General features: G+C 46.4%; 1 protein-coding gene across 1 annotated transcript in view; it reads right to left on the bottom strand.

Annotated features, from left to right (window-relative positions):
* The window catches only part of NEURL1 (neuralized E3 ubiquitin protein ligase 1), a 164,313-nt gene that overhangs the window by 14,383 nt on the left and 128,863 nt on the right, over positions 1-21,067 (bottom strand). Inside the window, exon 4 of the mRNA XM_074159063.1 lies at positions 1,114-1,794. Coding sequence (XP_074015164.1) covers positions 1,114-1,794 — 681 coding nt within the window. The remainder of the gene's footprint in view (positions 1-1,113; positions 1,795-21,067) is intronic.

The raw sequence follows: 21,067 nt of genomic DNA, 5'->3' as shown, positions 1-21,067 counted from the left end.
GACCCAGCAGACAGATCTGTATGTTCACAACAATTTATCTTCAAAGACTGTCTACAAATCCTAAAAAAGGAGGTGTTGGTTGGCTTTGGGGTTTAGGTGCTGTTGTTTTTTTCCTGTTTGGCAAGAGGGGCATTTTAATTTGAAGCAAAAAGTAATATAAGTATATTTGAAGTTATATGAATATAACTGTATAAACAGGAAAGGAGCATTTTTAAATCATCTCCAGTTAGAGGAGTACCAGGAATTACATCATCTTCTCAGAATCCATAATTTACTTTCTGACACTGACACCAGCAGAACCATGATATGGTCCAAATTCAAGGCCAAAAACAACCTATGCTTGTGTCCAATATACACAGACACAAAAAAGTAAATTTGATCCTGAGCAAGTGCTATTTCAAGGCTTTTCCCTCCACGGCTTCAAACTGTGACTTTCAGCATTTAAATGAAGTACTTCCGTTAAGAAAATATCAAGGGAAAGAGGCCAGCTCTTCAGAGGTCCATCAACCTGTATGAGCTACGCTCAAGCCTTAAATGGGGCTGGAGGACAAGGAGCCCCCTCTCCTGCTGAGCTGCTCAGTGCCACGCTCTATGCACCGCTGGGATCATGAGGCACAGGGCCTCCTCTCTGCTTGCTAGCCTGCCTCTCACGTACCAGCCCGGGGAAAGCAAGGGGACCACTCTTTTTGGCAAGCGGTCATGCCAGATGATATCTAACACACAGAAAAGGGAATCGGATCTCATTTTTCCTGCTGGCCATACCCTACATTAGCTCAGCCCAAAGCACCTCTCCTCCCCTTTCCTTGCTTCTCCTAGGTCAGTGGTGACTCATCTGTACCTTAATGGAGGTCTCTAAGGCTTAATTCATTATCTGAAAAGAACTTTGAGACCATGAAGGATGCTAGAGAAGTGCAAAGAGGCAAGTCTTGTAACTCATATCCATGTGCTACACATGTGACTGTTGGGGTTTTTTTTCCTCCTTTTATAAAAATAAAATTTGCACCTGATCCTAGAGCAAGGAGGGAGTCATTCATTCCCTCCACCCCTCCCCTGAGATGTATGTCCCCCTTGCTGTGTGGCACATGAGGTTTGGAAAAAGGGAGTCTGACATACCCAACAATCGAATTTGCGTGACCGCGCCGTGTAAAACGAAGAACATCCAGAGGGGCTGGGAACAGTCCACGCAGACCTGCATGCCAGTGCCGGCACCGTTGTGACTCAAGTGCAGCTCACCATCCGAATTCACCATAAATCCCAGGATGTCTCCGCTCTGGAGGGGCACCACGACTCGGCAGATGGCCCAGAACTCCTTTCGGTCAACCAAGGACTCAGGGTTATAGGGGAGGTCGCTGGGGCGCAAGGTGCTGGGGTCACAGGACGTCACCCCGTAGGACAACGTCCCCGTGCGCACGGCGTTGGACTTGTTGATTTTGACGAAAATGGTTTCGTTGATCCGAAGGGGTCTGCTGGTGAAAACCAAAGTCCTCTCCTCCCGGGCGTGCTCCAGACGGGCCACGGTTTGGTCATCGAGGATTTTGACGTGGGGTCCCCGGAGGTGGTGGAAGCGGAGGTCGCTCTCCAGCTGGGAGGGGAGGAGGTGGGAGTGCTGGGAGTTGAGGGAGTTCTGCGGGATGGGGCACGTGGTGGCCGTCACGTGGAAGGTCTCCTCCTGCAGGTTGAGGTCGCACAGGCTGACCGAGAGGCGCGTGTCCTCCGTCTCCCGCCGCAGGGAGGGCCGGCGGATGGCGGTGAAGGAGCGGGGCCGCAGGCAGTCGGGAGGAATGATTTCACTGTCTGCGGGGAGAGAGAAAACAAAAAGGGGTCACTTCAGAGAAAATGAAAACGTCCAGGAGTTTGCAAATGGCTCTCGGTTTGATAGATATATTTAAAAGGGAAAATCGGAGACCTGCTGCCATTAATAAATTTTCCCCTTTAAAATATGGAAGCAGAGTATCATAAAATGTATTTGCAATCGATTGCTGTTCTTGTACTTTCCCCACCAGCATCAACACTTTCAGCTTCTGAGCAGGCAGACTAGAAATCGATGGAAAGAATTGACCAGGGAGAGCTCTCCTTGGAGAGGGAAAGCAGAGGGTAAATATCTGAAATATACCCTGAACGTACCAATCAATATCTACACAGGCTCCAAGTTTTCATGCCCTCTTTATCGTCTACAGTAATTCTCATAGATCTAGGAAATAAATATCTAACTAGACATTTTTTTTTTAATTTAAAAAAATGCTATGTTCAGCTTTAATTTATTTATCATCATATGAAATTCAATTAATATTCCTGTATATAATTAATCATTAGTGTTCTGGTGCTCACTGCAAACCAGTACAAATATGGATTTCACAGTGCAGAACTTGGGAATACGCAGTTTTCTATAAATAACATACAATCATTTATTATCTCCAAGCCAAATAATTAAAAATCAAATCCGTGGATATATAACAAAGAAAGATGATGCTTAGACATTCAAGTCCACCAGTGGAAACAGAATTGCACCTTATCCTCTTTGTTAGTCTCACCTGCTGTTTCAAGAGCTAATCATCAATTCATTTGATTCTTTTTCTAAGGAACATAATCACCTGCCTTTAATACCTAAATTACTTTTATTTAACATATCCTTAGGTATGCTGTTGCCATAGAAATGTTAAAGAGCAATATACTGAGGAAAAAAAAAAAACCCATTATTTAAACAGATTATAAAAGTAAGCTGAGAATGCAAAGATTTATACTTATGCCTGACTTTCTGAACCCTGAGAAACCTACAGCATCGAGAGACAATCGAGCATGTGGGTAACTCTCTGCAAATGCTGTAATATGCTATGACCCATACTGACTGTTCCTCTGCTGCAGCTATGGCTGGAGACTGTTGTGGCTTCAAGCCCGGGTCCAAATGGTGGGAGGTGGGACCACCCCATACAACACAATCCTCCACAGGTGGCACAAAGCAAGGCCACCAGACCCCAGCCTGGGACCTGCCGCAAACACAGAACAAGGTGGAATGACAAGATGCCCCTGTACTGGGCACTGGTGAGGCCCCACCTCGAGGGCTGGGTCCAGTTTTGGGCCCCTCACCACAAAAAAGACATTGAGGGGCTGGAGCGGGTCCAGAGAAGGGCAACGGAGCTGGTGAGGGCTCTGGAGAATAAGTCTGATGAGGAGAGGCTGAGGGAGCTGGGGGGGTTCAGCCTGGAGAAAAGAAGGCTGAGGGGAGACCTTCTCGCTCTCTACAACTCCCTGAAAGGAGGGTGTAGCCGGGGGGGTCGGTCTCTGCTCCCAACTCACAGGCGATGGGACAAGAGGAAATGGCCTCAAGTTGCACCAGGGGAGGTTCAGATTGGAGATTAGGAACAATTTTGACACAGAAAGGGTTCTTAAGCCTTGGAATGGGCTGCCCAGGGAAGGGGTTGAGGCACCATTCCTGGAGGTGTTTAAAAGACGGGTTGACATAGTGCTTAGAGATATGGTTTAGTGATGGTTTTTATCAGAGTTAGGTTGATGGTTGGACTAGATCACCTTAAAGGTCCCTTCCAACCCAGACAATTCTATGATTCTATGATTCTAAGATGAGGCAGAGGAGCAGAGGCTCGTTCCTAACCCACCTGCCAGGCCCTTGCAGTGGGCACCTCGTCCTTGGGATTTTCTTTTATGACAACAAAAGAGTAGCAGCTCAGGTTATCTGAGGATTTTCCCAATGGGATGCCCCCTGGCCCAGTACACCAGAGTAGTGGCTCTGTACTGGTATGCCAAGGAAAAATGCCAGCTACTGAATAACCAACATCTCCTGCAATATCTGAGGTCTGACTAACAGCCTTTCCTGCCCTCCTCTTCTGGGAGCCCTGACAAGAGCACACCCACACACAGTTTGGCTTCAGTAGAGCTTTTTGCTTTGCTTAAACTGGATCATTCCAGGCTCCTCTTTAAATAAACTGCTATTACAAGGGCAGCACAGTCTCAAAATAAAAATGGGCTTTGTTTCTCATATTTGATTTTCCCCATACTTATATTTTAGCTTCTCTTCCCAGAAGTTAATTAAAGAAAAGGAGGAATAAATAAAATCGGAAATCACCCCAAGTGATTTAGAAGTGGGTCGCATTAATGCTTTGTAATATATGGGCTAGCATTTGCATTGCAAGTGCTCCTGCTGGATAGAATTAGACTTATTTTACCCTCCTTTGGCTGGAAACCCACATAGGAGAACAAATTAATACTGGCAGCTGATGATGATCCTTTGGTGTAGGTGAATGGGTAGAGACCTTTCTGAATAGGAACAGAAGGTCCTCTCTATTTTATTCCCTGTAACTATGCATGTGCAGCCTGGCTGACAACTGTGATGTGTGGGTAGCTTGCAGCCAGGGTTTTGAAACAGCTTGTTTTCCACCAGGATGCTTGCATTTCCCTTTGGCTGCTGGACAAAATATCTTTTTCCATCTGAAAAGAGGTTAAGAGAGATGGAGCTCTTCTGCAGACGAGACACATGGCAGCGACAGCAAACCAGGGTTACACATCCAACTGTTTTACTTAAATCCATCAGTAGCTCAGATGCCTCGCCGCATAAGGGATAAGATGTCTCAAGCATATGGGATTGGCTGTGAGACTTAGTTCATTAATGTTTGCAAACCCCCACAGAAAAAAGGGTTGCAGTTTACTGGTATCTGAAGTGGGTTTGTGAAAATTGAGAGAGACGAGTCTCTAGGAGATGCTGGCCTGCTCCAGGGCTCTATGTTTTTATTAATCATGACAGACTCAGCCAAAGAAGAAGAAAAAAAATCCCATTGAATATAAAGTAAAATAAATGTGGGATTCATCTTTTGGGGTGGTACATAAGTTGGAAGAGATGTGGGATGTCATTTATCCAGAATGACTGATAATGGCCAAGGACTATGAAAGAACAATTCTAGTGAAATGTGAAATGAATGAGGTGACTTTGAACAGTTTCTTTCACCAGAAGATACCCAGGAACAAGTTATTTTCTTCTCCTAAAGCTCCAGTTGTCACTTTTTAAACACAGACCAAGCTGTTCATGCTGGAGTGGCCCTTAACGCAGCCATGCTCCTGCAGAACATTTACAACTGACCTTTAATGCCTACAAAGGAGAGACTCTCTGTGTAGGAGTCTCCAGGCACATTTATATTTGCAGAGACAAACCTGGAGCACACATCAAAAGGATGGAATGACTTTATGTGACAAGACTGTAAAATACAAAACGGGTCCAACGGTCCATTACCAAGGAGATCGCCCAGCTCCAGCCTGAAGAATTTAGAAATCATCCCTTCTTATTAAATATTCATGCTTAGAAAATTTCCTGTATAAGGCAGTTGGCAGTGTTTCTTTGGGAAAAGTCAACTGGTGAGAGACCTCCTTGGGTGAGAATAGATGGACTTGTGAGTGAAGACCACAGCTCTCACGGAGTCATCAGAGCAAACTTTAACCCAGCTGGTTGGGGTACCACCATCAAGCTGGCCGAGACCACGGCAGCTTGATGCAGGCTGGCTGCCCAGGTAGATTTCCAGAGAGGTTTTTCTGAGCTCTGCATCAGTGCAGTTACGGTGCCAATGCTGGATTTAGAGACTTAAAGTTCCTGGTAGCAATACAGACGTAGCCAAAGCGGAAAGGATTTCTAATACAAATTTTCTGCTCCTCAGTGGGAGAATCGGAGACACTGAATTTTTCCACAGGATGCCTAACTTCACAAATCCCTATGTATCTTTTTCTGGCTTTAAGAAGAAAAGTGAGCAGGAGTAGCAAAGCAGAACTGAGGGACACTTGAGAAGTTCAGCCATATTCTGTTTTCTCCTCCTCTTTAGTGGGGTTTATCTGCAAAATTCAGATTCTCAGCAGCTGATGCCTTACACAGAAAATTAACTTGAAGTATCATCCTCAAACCAGAGGCTTCAAGGCTTTCTCTTTTCTTGCTCGGAGGGCATGGAAGAGCCTCCCGCTTCGTGCAGGCTCAATGAAACTGCAGTAACACTTTACAATAGCACTTAGAAGGAGCTGGTGAGCAGCCACATACAGCTGTTAAGAGCTGCGTCCAAATCAGAAGTATTTCACTACCACCTTCTTTTTTTGAACCGCTGCCAAATGTTGTCTTCTTTAAATCATCTATTTCCTTAAACATGCATAATATCTATAATACTTACTTATTATTGATATCACACACATGCACATTTAATACAGCCACATGCACATCCAAACACAAATGCATTTCTAACCACCAGCACGCACAGATCGTCTCAGCCCCACACAAACCCGAAGGGGATGTGTTGCTGTCAGACTGTCAAATCATTATTTCTTTCCTCTTTTTTCTTTTTCGGTACTGTCTGTTACTGCCTGAAGGCTTGACTTTCCAAGGTCATGAGCAGGCAGTGTTCACACACCTGTACAGGATCTGGGAAAGCAGAGCAAGCTCAGTGCAAACAGAGCACACGTGCACACACATTGCAGAGTCCAGTATTTAACTGCAAGCTCTAGGGACACAGATCTCTTCCTCTTGATGAGTTTTCTCACACTGGTGCAATCCTATGGCCTCACATGAACTGTATTTCATGTACAGGTACGAGTACGAGGGCTGCAACCTCTCTCCAGAATAAGCTATGGAAGAACGGACGACCTAGTATAAATAAACCAAACTTGAGACTTATTACTACAAAAAATAACTTACAATTTTGGGACTCGGACTGATAACCTAAGAACCTATCCCATTTCTAATGCTTTTCCCTCCCAGGAGCGAGAAATGCTGAGAAAACAAGGAACAACCTAGTGATTCCTTGTATCTGGAGAACATTTTGGTCCTCAGCTACTAAGCAAAGAGTAAAACATTAGCAAGGTCAGAACCTTGCTGGCGCACTCCTTCCCTTCCCATGCACAGCCCCATGTTCTTTCCTCCCTTCTGTTCTTTGCTTTACTTCACAAGTGCATTTTTCTTCTCTTAATCCCTTACTTCTCTGAGTAATAGTATTTTTAGTCAGTGCTGGTGCTTATTGTATAATTCCCATGACCAAGGAACCTCAGAGGTGCTAAGCTACCAAAAACCATCTTGAAGTCAGTGTCCCCTACGAGAATATTCTATGTAAATGTACGACTGCAAAAGGATATATACTGTATTATTCCCACCAGGCTGGAGGGGCTCCATTCCTACTCAGGAATGCAGATGAAGGCTCCTTTTCCTACCATTAGCAGTACCTGTCACAAGGGGTTATGCAGGGAGGACAGCTGGCCTTCCAACACCCGGAATCTTGCACTATCTCCTCCATGGTCGACAGCAAGCTTACGCAGCTAACAGCCCATTTGGCAAGACTTTGACGTTGCAGGGAGACGTGTTTGAAATATGAGGCAGATGCACCACGCCGTAAAATAACATCGCACTCAAAGGCAATGGGGAAAAGCAACCAGTCATAAGACAAGAAATAAACCTGTGCTTCTGGAAACCTTCTGCCACTCACAGCCTCGTACTCCTCATTGTGGGAGTGCAGGTATTAATCCCAGCTCAGCTGCCTGCCTTGAGAACCCTGCCCGTGTCGTGCTGTGGCAAGCGTTGCTCCCTCGCTGACTCGGTCCTAGCGAGCTGACGTGTGCTGCTGGGGAGCCGCCACGCTTCAGCACAGAAGTAGCCGGAACAATTTCTACACGGTGTTTCTAGCTCAACTTATTAAGTACTTTAAGGTGACTTAAATATGTGCCCTTGTGGCCAAGAAGGCCAATGGCATCCTGGGGTGCATCAGGTTGAGTGTGACCAGCAGGTCGAGAGAGGTCATTCTCCCCCTCTGCTCTGCCCTGGTGAGGCCCCATCTGGAGCACTGGGTCCAGTTCTGGGCTCCCCAGTTCCAGAAGGACAGGGAACTGCTGGAGAGGGTACAGCAGAGGGCTACAGAGATGATGAGGGGCCTGGAGCATCTCTCTGATGAGGAAAGGCTGAGGGACTTGGGTCTTTTTAGTCTGGAGGAGAGAAGACCAAGGGCGGATCTGATCAACACCTATAAATACTTAAAAGGGTGGGTGTCAAGAGGATGGGGCCAGTCTTTTTTCAGTGGTGCCCAGGGACAGGACAAGAGGAAAAGGGCACAAACTTGTACATAAGAAGTTCCATCTAAACCTGAGGAGGAACTTCTTTCCTTTGAGGGTGGCAGAGCCCTGGAAGAGGCTGCCCAGAGAGGTGGTGGAGTCTCCATCTCTGGAGGCATTCAGAACCCGCCTGGACACATTCCTGTGCAACCTGCTCTGGGTGGACCTGCTTTGGCAGGGGGGTTGGACTAGATGATCTCCAGAGGTCCCTTCCAACCTCCTATCATTCTGTGATTCTGTGACTGAGGACCGAAAATTTGGTAAAATGGAAATAATTATATTCTCATTTATCCCTCCTAAAATTATGATGAAGATCACTGTGACTGGTGGCAAGGAGCAACTCCCATTCCCAAAGCCCTTTGGTTACCATCTTGCCCAATGTGCGTATGGCACCCAGTTCACAACACCACCTCCACCGGAAAGAAGAAGAGTAGCTGTGACTGGGTCTGGGAAGAGAAGGACCTCTGTGTGGCCCTGGGTTCAAAATCCACCCAAACCAACGGGTGACTGGAAGCAGCTCTTCATGCACTCTGTTGTACTCATGGTATTAAAGATGTCCTCACCACTGGGGGATGCTCTGCTCTAAGCTCTCTCGGTCTCTGCCATGTGTATCTTAACTGCTTTATTGTACCAGGAGGAGCTAAGCAAACAGGAGAGTGAAAATTGCCCTTACTTAAAATAAACACAGGAGAAAAACTGAGGAGTGAAGAAAGCCAAGGCCATGCTCACAGTCATTAAGAAGCAAAGCTCTACTCACCGAGCATGTCCAACGTGCTCTTGCCTGCTGGCCATGTGTCTGAGCAGACACTCGTAGAACTATTTGTTTTTCTGCAAACTTGTACTCTCCATGTGAGGTCTGGAGAGGAGGCTGGGCTCTGCCGTGCTCTGCGTAACGCTACAGAGACCCACGCTCCCGGGTGGATGCTTCTGCTCTGGTGCTACACACAGGTTTCCCCCTCCCTGCTTGTTACTGTTAAATCCTGAATTTATATGATCCAAGACCACTCCATCGTGTTTATTTCTTATAAACCATCAGGCGCCAGAATGCAGCTTCTCAGATCATACAACGAAGCCACTTTCAGAGCATTATTGTAGCATGTGGGAGGCAAATGTTTAAAATCCCTCAAAGGAATGATTCAGACTAAAAACCTCCTTTGCCATATACTTAGGAATTCACTTCTACAAAGTACATTTCCCTTTATGAACAACCGAGAAATCAAACTGCCTGAGTTATTGCCTCAGATCAACCATTCCTTCTCCTTGAAAACACCCACATCAAATCAAGGACATCAGTTAAGTAAATACCTACTTATACAATACCTACATATGTGCATGTCTCTATTTCATTGACAGTATAAATATCCCATTTCAAATAAAGCTGCTTCCTTCTGCTCTCACTGCTCTGGCTCCTCTCTTCCTGCACACACTTACAAGAATATATGCAAAACTACAGCCTACAGACAATTTCACGTGTACCTGCTGTCTATGTAAGATGCCCGGGCTGCTCTTTAAGAGACAGTAAAATCTGCTCTGGGGCAAACAGCATCTGAGATCAGGACTCAGCTGCCGGCTCTGCAGCAGAAGACAGTCCTCACCACGTAAACAGAATGGATATGGAAGTGGTGAGTGGGAGGCAGGAAGAATTAATGTTCTCATTTCATAGACTGGGAACCATGGGATGGAGTAAGCTGTCCAAGAGGATAGGTGGCTCCTCTAGCACAGCTCTGAAATGAAACCTCTTGGGGTTTAGCCCAGTGCATGACAAAACCACCCCGTTTCCCACAGTGCACCCTCTCATTTCCAAACTCTGCATTCAATGCCTTATTCTCTACCTGCTGCTCCTCTGCTTCCACGTGCAGATTGCTCCTCTCACCTCACAAAACTCAGCCTACTTGGGACTTCTCACCCATTATGGGACCCCTCATCCATTATGGGACCCCACTGGTCAGTATGGAAACCACCGGCTTGGTATCACCACGCGGTCAATGGAGGGCAAACACAGGTTTTGTGTGCATTCCCATGGATAAAGTGGGAGCGAATGGCTACATGCAAATTCTGGCTTCCTGCTCATTGCAGTCTGGAAGGCAAGCTAACTGGTATTTCCTAACAGCCATTTTCATTGCAAGAATAGGAGATACTTAAATCAGCTGAGTGCATTTGTTTGCCTGTGACCAACACAGTCCAAACTAGCTCTCCGACAAGATACTCAGGTGTTTTTCCACTGCTGAAAGCATTTGAGAGAATTTCTGCTATAACCAAGGGACAAAAGTCAAAGTCCAAGCCAAGGGTTACAAAAAGCCCAAAGCTGGAGTTCGTCTGTGGGAGAAATCAGTCATGTTTACACTAAAAATTGTCACCAGATTTAAAAGCTGGGTTACAAAAGAATCATCGACTCTGTGGAACCAACTGCAAGGCTACAAACATTTGCCACTTTAACAGAAATGAGTGGAAATCAACAGCGCTTAATGAGCGTCTCACTGGACTTGTCTTTGCTTTGTGTTTGCAGTTGCTTGGATAAAAATCAGCATTTCTTTCCAGGCATTTTGGGAGAGACTGAGCACTAAAGCTATTTGGTTTGCATGATGCAGTTTTGGAGAGGTGATAAAAAAATGGGATGGAATTGCAAAACTTAGCCTTTTAGTTGTTATCAACTGCTAGGGGTTTGATAAATTTATCGTGCAAATCTGGTGGCCTCACGTGGCCCTTTATAACTGAGTCCTGCTTTGAGGGAACGGTGCCTTTGTGCCATTAGGCACAGAGCAGCTGGTGACCTTCCTGGTGAACCTCAGGAAACCCTTGGGATCTGCTCAGATACTTTACTAAGGATATAAATACCCTCCCTTGGCTTACTGGGATTATCATGGATTTCTTGTCATGGATTGCCAATACTGTACCAATGGTACAGACAAAATATCATGGCAAAACAAATCAGAAACAAACAAAAAAACCCCAGATTCTAAAAGAATGTCAGCTCATGCACTGCCAGCCTCCAAGTTGAAATATTCAGAAAGAAAAAGTACAAACCCCCGAGCTTTAGGGAATTGCAGCTGTTTTTCAGACAATTGTGGTTTCCAGGCCAGCTTAGTAATTGAATTGATCATCTACATATTCTTCAATAAAATCTAAAAGCACACAATTTCATACATGAATAAGACTATAGCTGAAGGTATAAAGGTTGAGTACTGACTGATAAATTGTAGTCCTGGGACATGTGCTGTATAATAAAGTTATGCTCTGAACCAGTCTGGTTCATAACAAACATTCATACAATTCTGGGTAACATCTGTAAGCATGTGAAATGGATTTCAACATATGAAATGGCACAAAGAACATAACTAGGCTCATAAAATTAAAATAAATTACTGTTTTCCTTAGCAAATATGAATGTTTTGAAAGAGCCTGACAGTAGATTATGAAGAACAAAGTTCCATATGTGTGTTACAGTTGTGGATTTGTTTTCTTTTCCACAAAAGCTGAAGCTGAGAGAGAGTCTGCAGGGTGCTGGCAACATCTGTGTTACAAACAACACACTTTGGGTTTCGTTCAGGCAGGCTTTTCATTTGAGGTAAATTCATTCTCCCCAGCCAGTGGTCCTGAGGACTGACAAATGTCCTTCAGGTTGAAGATGTGCTTAACGACTGCCACTGCTCTGGGGAGAAAAATGGTGTGAGCAGAAATCAAGTTCTCTGGGTTTTGTGGAGACCACCTAATCCCTGTTATTCACTCCTTCATCTATCTCCTGCTCACGCACATGAAGTCTCTGAATTTTACTCCACTCTCAGTGCAATGATTTCCACCTCCAATGCCCCAAGCCTGTCAGACTCCATGATTAGCTATTATTACCCCACATTGAAAACCACAGCAAAATGATCGTTACTTTTAGGACCACACCTACATTATTTTAATCCCAGTCCTGCCTCTCTCTGTAGAGTGCCCCATCTTTTCTTTCTCTTATTCTTCCTACAGTTGAAAAGTCTTTCATTACATGTTTTAATTACCTGTGCAAGACCTAATTCTGCCTGGAGACTGTCAATTGTCACTGTATCTGATGCTTCCTGATCTTTAAGATGTAAATTCCTCTGTAGAAAAGTTTTTGGGTTTTGTTTTTTTTTTAAATTTTATTTCTTCATGGGAAATTAAAGCAATAATTGCAATCCCTAGTTGTCCAATAACTTTACAGAGCCCTCTTCTCACACCCAGTGACTCCACTGCTTACTCCTGGCACATCATTGCTTTTACCCTCCTTCCCTCCTAGAAATTGCAACCCTCTTACCTCACCTATTCAGGTGAGGCAGCAGTTCACCATCGCACGCAGTGCTAACCCCACAATTTTACCTTCACGTAGTGTGTTGTAGATTGCTATGGGCTTCCAAAAACTCTATTTCCAATCCTCCTTACATTACCGTGCAAATGTTTCCATAGCATCTCAGCACTCACACACTCACAGCCAATTCCCAAGCTACATCCGACACATCCCTTCATCCCCTGAATCATCTGACAGCAAATTCCTTCAAAACAAGTACTTTCTTCCTCCTTCCCATCCATCATCCCCCCTCCCATGGTATTTATGGATCCTCCATTTATCCTTGTTCACTGGCTTTCATTTACCCCTGTGTCTTCATGCAGGCATGGAGTTGATGACTCCTTCTCCAGCTTCTCCCCACATTTCCCAGAGAAAGGCTCCTGCCTTCACTGACAGTTTTACAGTCAAGGATAATTCAACACACCAACAACCACCTTGTCCCTGCCAGGGTCTCCCCAAGCTCCAGCATCTTACCCACTTTTGTGGAAAATGGACTCATTAAGCTGATTGGGATCTAACAGACCTGTGTTGTGTGGAACTTGCTGTCGGGAGTTCCTATGCACTGCAGGGTATGTGGTATTTTATAGCATTAGAAACTAGGGGAGGAAGGGAGAGAGTTAACATTCAGTGCCTCTTGGAAAGAAATCCTCTTGTATTAATTGATGCTCTTCATAAACCCTCCGCTAATGCATGCTTTTATCTTTCATTGCAAGTGAAGTACATGTTACTGATGTTAAGTTGTAAGAGCTCCACAAGACCGTTACTGTGTCCATAACTTCTGGGCTTGATTCTAGCACTGCACAGGGCTCTTCATTCATGCCCTCTGCTATGAAGACAGGCTGAGAGGGGTTGTTCAGCCTGGAGAAGAGAAGGCTCCAGGGAGACCTTATAACAGCCTTCCAGTACCTGAAGGGGCTACAGGAGAGATGGGGAGGGACTCTTTATCAGGGAGTGTAGCAATAGGACAAGGGGTAATGGTTTTAAATTGAAAGAGGAGAGATTTAGATTAGATACAAGAAAGAAATTCTGTGAGGGTGGTGAGACACTGGAACAGGTTGCCCAGAGAAGCTGTGGATGCCCCATCCCTTGAAGTGGATGGGGCTTTGAGCAACCTGGTCTGGTGGGAGGTGTCCCTGCCCAGGGCAGGGGGGATGGAACTAGATGATCTTTAAGGTCCCTTCCAGCTCTAACCATTCTATGATTCTATGATTCTGAAAGTATGCACATAATGTTATTTATCCAGAATATTTTCACTGAATTTCACTGAATTTTTTTTAGAGTTTCTTTGTTTTAATTCCTAATCTCTCTTTCTTGGAGAAGTTCCCCCCAGGAATCCAGCATGAAGAAGCTATCAAAATTTTTCTGACTTATTTTCCACATGTACGAAGCAACGGTGCAGCCATTACACCCCATCCACCCCACTACTATTCCCGCTGGTGCGGTCTGCAAGGTGAACGCTCGCAGTTATGCACGGAAACAGTAAATCAAGGCTTTGTTTGATAAGCTTGTTTTAAAACAGCACAATTATTATAGTCTGCACCAATTCAGAAAAGTTCAGCACGTGTTTAGGTCTGTTCCATTTCATGACAGCGCTTAAACATCCACTTCATCTAAACAAGTATTTATATCCCACTGAACGCAACGGGACACGGGGTAAGGTTTAAAAACTACATTCCACATTAAAAAAAAACCCACGTTCTTATTGCCAAAGTCCACTCTCCATCGCTGTCCCATTGCATCCTGCCAGTAGAGTGAATAGCAAAAAAGATTACGTGAAACAGTAACCCTAAATCAGTCACTCTAGCTGTCACGGTGGGACAAAATTAGGGGAGAATCAAAGAGAGTCAATTCCCACTTCTGCCAAGGTACGTAGTTGAAAAGTTCATCTCTTCGATAAATTCTTCATATATTCTGTCACAGCAAATGCTCGTTATACTTGTGATTTCTTTATGAATTATTTTGATGCCCTGAACTAAAGAGCTGAATCTTGTTACCGGAGCTTCAGCTAACTCCTTAACAAGCAAAAAGACAAATTCCACTCTCGCTTACCCCAAGGGAAAGCTTGAACACCTTGGCTATCAGTAAAGCTAATTTAAATGCACAGATCACAGAATGCGGCCTCAAAAGGTTTAGACAGAAAGACAGGAGGCTTTTCTGAAGCTGCAAATTGGAAGTATAAACAAGAATCAGCCAGAGGGCCATAGTCTGGCTGCCAGTCAGGGCAGCGTAACCTTGCTGAAGCCACGGGATTCACATGGAAAATAAGGTCCAGCTGCAGCCCCAGTAGCCAAATCTTCCTCAGCTCCCCAAGGAAAGGGACTCGAGGCTTTGGTTCCCAAAGGTTCCTGCTCTCCCCCCATCCCATCTTCCCACAGCGCTGCTCTTCTTCCTCTTCCTCCTCCTCTTTCTGCCTTCCCCACCTGACACTCTAAGCACAAACAAGCTCAGTCCCGCTGGGATCCTAGGAATGAGATGGAGGACGATCTTTCGGGGAAACTGGATCCTAAAACTGAGACCCAGCTCCTGTGCTGAGAAGCGGCAGACATCTGCCACAGATGAGAGGTCAAAGAAGAAAAGGAAAAATTACCCGGCAGAAAGAGAGCCAAACAGCTCATTGCATTTTTAGGTGCTTTTCTCACCACCTCCCAGCCCCTCCTCGAAAGGTCTCAGGGACCAGTAACAGCACAAACCTTTTGCCATGTGATGCCCTGTTGTGCTGTCCATGCATTTTCACTTGGATTTAGCATTTCAGCTTATGCCGAAGGTCACTCTCTCTGACTGACACGTGCTCTAGACCTCTTCTTTACCTGCTCATAATGTACTGGTTTTGCACCAGTTTGGCTAGGAGGGGTAGTAGCATTCATTCATCCACTGGTCCAGTTTCAATCTGTTAGACTGCCATGCCTTTATTTTCCCCCTCTATTCCTGTTAGCCCATGATGCTATACTTCTCTGGTTTGGGAAACAGCTAATCAAGCCCCTACTTTCTGATGGTTTGTAAACAATAAAGTTTAGCTCCAGAATGTCATGAACAAACTTAGTTTTGGAATTTAGACTGAACTGGGAATAATCAGCAACAAAAAGAGCCAATACAGCGACATGACAGGCTGGTAAATCTCTTGCAGAGATCTGTATGGACTAGAGAGATGGTAACTAATATAGGTGTGACTCACCCAAACTCAAGGATTTCTCATCCCATTAATAGACGCATTTCTCTTCAGCTTCTGCCTCCTTCAGCATCAAAGTTTAAAGCAATATTTGGTGACAATGTTATTGTGAATCTTTCCGCACGTACTCTGAACTTCTGTAGGGAGCTATCAAACCCTTGCTACATAATAATAAAAATTGCTGGGCTTACATCAACTGAAATGTCATCACCAGCACCAGTGATGTCTTACTCCATCTGAGGAATCTGGGATCGATCCCAGGTCTGTCTAGGACCTCGTTATCAGAGAAAAACAGTCCCTCTCCACTCTGCTCAGCATGGTCCCAACTGCTCCTGGTACTATAACAGCTTTGACTTTTATTTTTTCATTTACAATCGGGAAAATATTCTTTGTTTCCAAACACAGAATCACGGAATCACAGAATCACAGAATGATATGGGGTTAGAAGGGACCTCTGGAGATCATCTGTAGTCCAGTCATCAGAGAAAAAGCTTGGATAATTCACATTCGCATTCATTTTCGCCTGCCACAGGATGGTACTGGGAAGCACTTAGCTAAGAAACATGTGTTTCTGAAAGAAGAGAAGAAAAAGCAGATGTGCTCAAATCTAATATTATCCTAACACCTAAAACAGAGAAGAAAGGGTTACTACTGGCTGTATTTCTGTTCTGTAACTCTTTTTCATATCAAAGTAAGCAAGGGGAAAAAAAAAAAAAATCCCGAAGAGGAGCGTAGATGACTTATGCTCAGGAGGAAGCCAGCGGATACGTGCAGAAAGGGCCCCGCAATGCTGTACACGCTCTGCTCCAGCGCCGTTACCAGCCCCGTTTGCTCCATGTCCATAGGAGACACAAAGCACCCGGACAGCTGTTGCCATGGCCACCCCTTTACGTCCCAGGGTCAAGTTCCCCTCTGCACAGAAATATTATTTATAAGGCGGCTTAGGTGTGCCTGGCGCCTGGCAGTTAGAAACGGCAAGTCCCATCCCAGGGAAGCTTACGGCCCAACTTAGACATAACACAGCGAGAGGGTACGATAAACACTGGGAAGAGAGAGTCAGGGGGAGATGGGGAGATGCTGCGTATACACCCTGTCAGTTCTTTTATTCTTCCTACTAAACACTGCGAGGGGTCTGCATCCCCGCGCATTTTTGCAAGTCCTGCTGGTCTGTTGTGCCGCAGCCACCCGGTGATGGCACAGCCTCGGCTGGGACGGGCTCCGCAGCCCCTCCAGGCAACGCTGAACCCTCAGCACTGGAGCTAAACAGTCCTTTTGGGAAGCTGTCGGTGCCGCCAGCCCCGTGAAATCCCCCCTGGCCAAGCCTCGTTCCCTCCACTAGGTCGCAGTGGTGCACAGACATCGTCCCTGCCTGGCGAGGAAAGGGGGATGCTGGCGGCAGAGCTGACATTTCCAACGGCCTGGCATCTAAGGGGATGTAGGGACAACATTTAGTCCCTGAATTACCATGGAGAAATCACAGGGCTCATAACAACTCCTGGAGTAGGCATGAACTTGTCCTTAGTCCAACCGGACTTAACAGCAAAGAGAAAACCGGAGTTATGTAGAATCCAGGTTACTACAGCCATTCCCTACACCCTACAGAATCACAGAACGATATGGGGTTGGAAGGGACCTCTGGAGATCATCTAGTCCAAACCCCTGCCAAAGCAGGTCCACCCAGAGCAGGTTGCACAGAAATGTGTCCAGGTGGGGTTTGAATGTCTCCAGAGAAGGAGACTCCACCACCTCTCTGGGCAGCCTCTTCCAGGGCTCTGCCACCCTCAAAGGAAAGAAGTTCCTCCTCATGTTTAGATGGAACTTCTTACGTACAAGTTTGTGCCCTTTTCCTCTTGTCCTGTCCCTGGGCCCCACTGAAAAAAGACTGTCCCCATCCTCCTGACACTCACCCTTTCAGTATTTATAGGCCTTGATCAGATCCCCAACACCACCAACTCCAATCTCCACACTACACCAACCTTACACCAATTTGGCCAGATGGACAGTGCTGAGAATAGAAACTGTCTTCGTCTGCCGTCTTGCAGGCAGCCAGCGCGGCACATCCCCGGCCCCTGCATCCCACCGGGGAGAGGTGAGGTTCATCTCACCCACGCTGCTGGCTCTGCCCCATTGGCTCTGCCGCGGTGGCTATCTTGCAGCTGGGAGAGCTGCCCAGAGCAGAAAAACTGTCCTGCCTGCAGAGAAATGAACAGAGATTGCCAGCGTGACACAATTCTGCAGGAGCGGTGACACAAATTCCCGCCCAAGCGAGGTTTGCAGCGTTTTGAAAATTCGTATTTATGGGCAACATGAAACAAACAGAATTTAATAAGGAAACACATTAGAGGATGGCTTCTAGGCTCAGAATTACATCGACTACAATCAAAACATCTATGGGGTTAGCAGGTGTTTTAACTGTAGGTGATGCTGCCGCAGAGCCGAGGGTGCCAGTTCATTGCTACACAGCCTGGGGCCCTGCCGGCTGCAGCACCCATGGGTGCAAGACAGTATGGTTCATGTGCCCACTTCAGCCTGCCCACTCCTACATTAACCCTGCGAGAAGCTCCCCAAAGGTTGCTGATTAGAAGGCATCATCCTCCAGCTCTGTCCCCAGGACACGGTCACCTCTACACCCGTGTCCTCCTGCTGAATGCCGAATGCTGCCCATGCCCCACCACCCAGTTTTGGGAGGTGAGTCACAGCTGCAACAGGGTGTCAGGGTGGCCCTTCCCAGAGCCACCAGTGGGAACAGGGTTTATGGTCCATTTGAAATCAGCCATCCCAAGTAACCTCCAGAGTCTACTTTCTCCACCTCTCAGCCCTCCAGGAAACCTTCTCCTCCCCAGAAATTTGACATTTCTTAATCTCAGCTTGTTTTCCAGGTCAGCAGTCTCACTCCCCAGCACTCCCAGTCATTCAGCACAGATGTGTTGAACGCTGTCACTGTCTCTGTGCCTTTGCCATCCTGCCGCGCGTGCCCGCTCCACGGACGGCTGGAGGCAGAGCCACGGGAGCCGGCTCCTTTGACAGCGGCTAGGCGCTCACTCGGAGGATGCTCTGCCACTGTGGTACCTGCCAGACCATCTCAAAGCCATCACCAGCACACATATTGCCGCTCCCAGAAATTAGCAGGAGGGGAAGGATTCAAGGGACAGACTCAAGCAAGCCAGGCATGGCCAGAATTAGCCACTGAGTCCTGCAGGCTCCTTGCTTTTCCATCCCTGTTCTTCTCAGGGCTGTGGCTGTGCACTGCCTGCCTGTCTGCGCTGCACAGCCGCCTCCGCTTCGCTGGAGCTTGCAGCCCCTGCAGCTAAATTCAAGGCTGAGCAACCCAGCACCACCGAGAAAGAGCATCAGGATGGTGGCAGGCAACACTCGCTGCAAAACTGACACCCCTGCAATGAGAGTACCCAAATCTCAGCCTGCCAGATCTGGGGCAGGGTCGCATTTGGATTCACTGCTATCTCAAAACTGCAAAAAAAAAAAAGTTATTCTGCCCTAAATTAATTGTAGTTAGCACTGGCATCACTAGCCTGGGCAAAGCTGCTTGTGTCAAGCCATCTAACTCTGGTCTGCTGTAGACCCAGGGGAGTCTCCTGCCCCCAAACCAAAGTGCTTCTTGGTGGACTTCTTCGGTAATATAAAAAGAGCCACTTTTCCCCATAAAAGAACCAGGTGCCTGTGAGTACATGCACCTCAGCACATCCCATCATCAAACTGCATGTCAACTCTAGCCCGAGAGCTCAGCTTGGGCTGCAGTTTACAGCAAGGACCATTTCTGCCTCACAACAGCTCAGCATCAGCATCAGCTTTTCCCCGCGCACGTGGAGCAAAAACGCTCGTAACTATTCAGCTGGTTCTGTGGTTTTACATAGAGAATATGTTGCTATGGAGAGCACAGCACGGGAACGTGCAGCCACCACAACACACCACAGCAGAAGCGGCCCACAGCTTCTGCTGATATTTGCAGGCTCTCCGCTGCCAGCCACACAGAGGCTGAAAATAGACCTAAAGCTCAAATGAAGCATCTGTAATACTTCATTTCTGCCTGTCCCTCCCCGAGGCACCGAGACTTTTCACAAAAATCGTACCAAGCATCCCACATACGGTCTGACGTCACTTCACCGATTTCTAATTCCTCGCTGTGCACATGCCTTGAAAAGGAAATTCCTTCCAGCCCCGTTTTCATTCTACATCCTATTTCTGTCTGGGAAGCAGGTTTCCCTCCAGAGCCACCCTTCTGCCGGTACCCACAGGTGCTGCTCAGTCCTTGTCACCTTTCAGCCACAACATAGAGCAAATCTATGGGGGTGCTGCCCCACCTTCCTGCCCTGCTGTGAAGGATCTGATTTCTGTCATTTAAAGCTGATCTTAGCAAAGGTCATTCAGCAGCAGCAAAGTGATCTCCAAATGCGTATTCAGTGCAGGGGAAAGTGTCTGTGCCATTAAAGTCCCAGCCTCCCTAGCCTTCAGAATGCATGGGCTGGTTCCTGAAGGATGCCGAGCATTTTCCGATCTCACTGACTTGATGAGACTTGGGAGAGCTCAGCCAAAGCAACGCAGACTTGAGCCCACAGCACCGTGAATGAAGAACACCTTGGGGTTTTTCTTTCCTATGAATTTTTAACGTATCTGAAATACTGTTTGTTTTCTTTCTCATATTCTGGAGGAATTGCTAAATCTTCAACTGTGCCATAAACATGCAGTCATCAGCCCTTGATTTCTAAAAATGTATTTGTATTAAGCTATGAAATTATTTACAGTGGCCATAAACATTCTCCCAGCATCTGGCAGCTGGGAAAGGGCCTTGGAACTCACTAATTTACTTACATTGTAAACCACTTTCTAATAAATAAATAAGCTCTTAATATCTCACCCACAAAAAGAGGCACACTGCGTACAATACTATATTTAGGGGTCCTTTGGAGGTCAAGGATTCAGCAGCCAAAATTCTCTGAGGATCTTTGGTGAGTGTATATTTATGCCCAAATGAATTGTCAGCTGAAAGTCTTTATTTTGAAATCAGTTTAAAATTCTCACATTGCTTTGAATGCTGGAGAAGTGCCTGCTCGGTTCTTGTTTTTGCTGAACCGGGGGTCTAATTCTGATCTAAGGGGCACTTAAAAAATCCAAGTAAATGCTTCATGATCCTATAGTGGGGACCTTCCTGGGAGGGACGGCTGAGCCTCCCAGCTGGCTCCCAGGGTGGGGATGCCCTCCAGGCCAGGAGGATGCCCAGTGCCAGAGCCCATGGAGAAAGGAGAAGGTCATCATTGCAAAGAGGTTCAAATGGCCATGCTGCTCTAGCACTGCCTCCAGGGTTTTACTTCAGAGGGGCAGTCATAGAATCATAGAATTATAGAATCATTTAGGTTGGAAAAGACCCTTGGGAACATCAAGTCCAACCATCTACCCCACTCTACAAAGTTCTTCCCTATGCCATATCCCCCAACACCACATCTAAACAACTCATCCAAGGATGGTGACTCAACCACCTCCCTGGGCAGCCTGTTCCGGTGTCTGATCAC

This window comes from Numenius arquata, chromosome 15, assembly GCF_964106895.1.
Source record: "Numenius arquata chromosome 15, bNumArq3.hap1.1, whole genome shotgun sequence".
NCBI classification, from domain to species: Eukaryota; Metazoa; Chordata; class Aves; order Charadriiformes; family Scolopacidae; genus Numenius; species Numenius arquata.
This window is presented reverse-complemented; position numbering and strand designations above follow the sequence as displayed.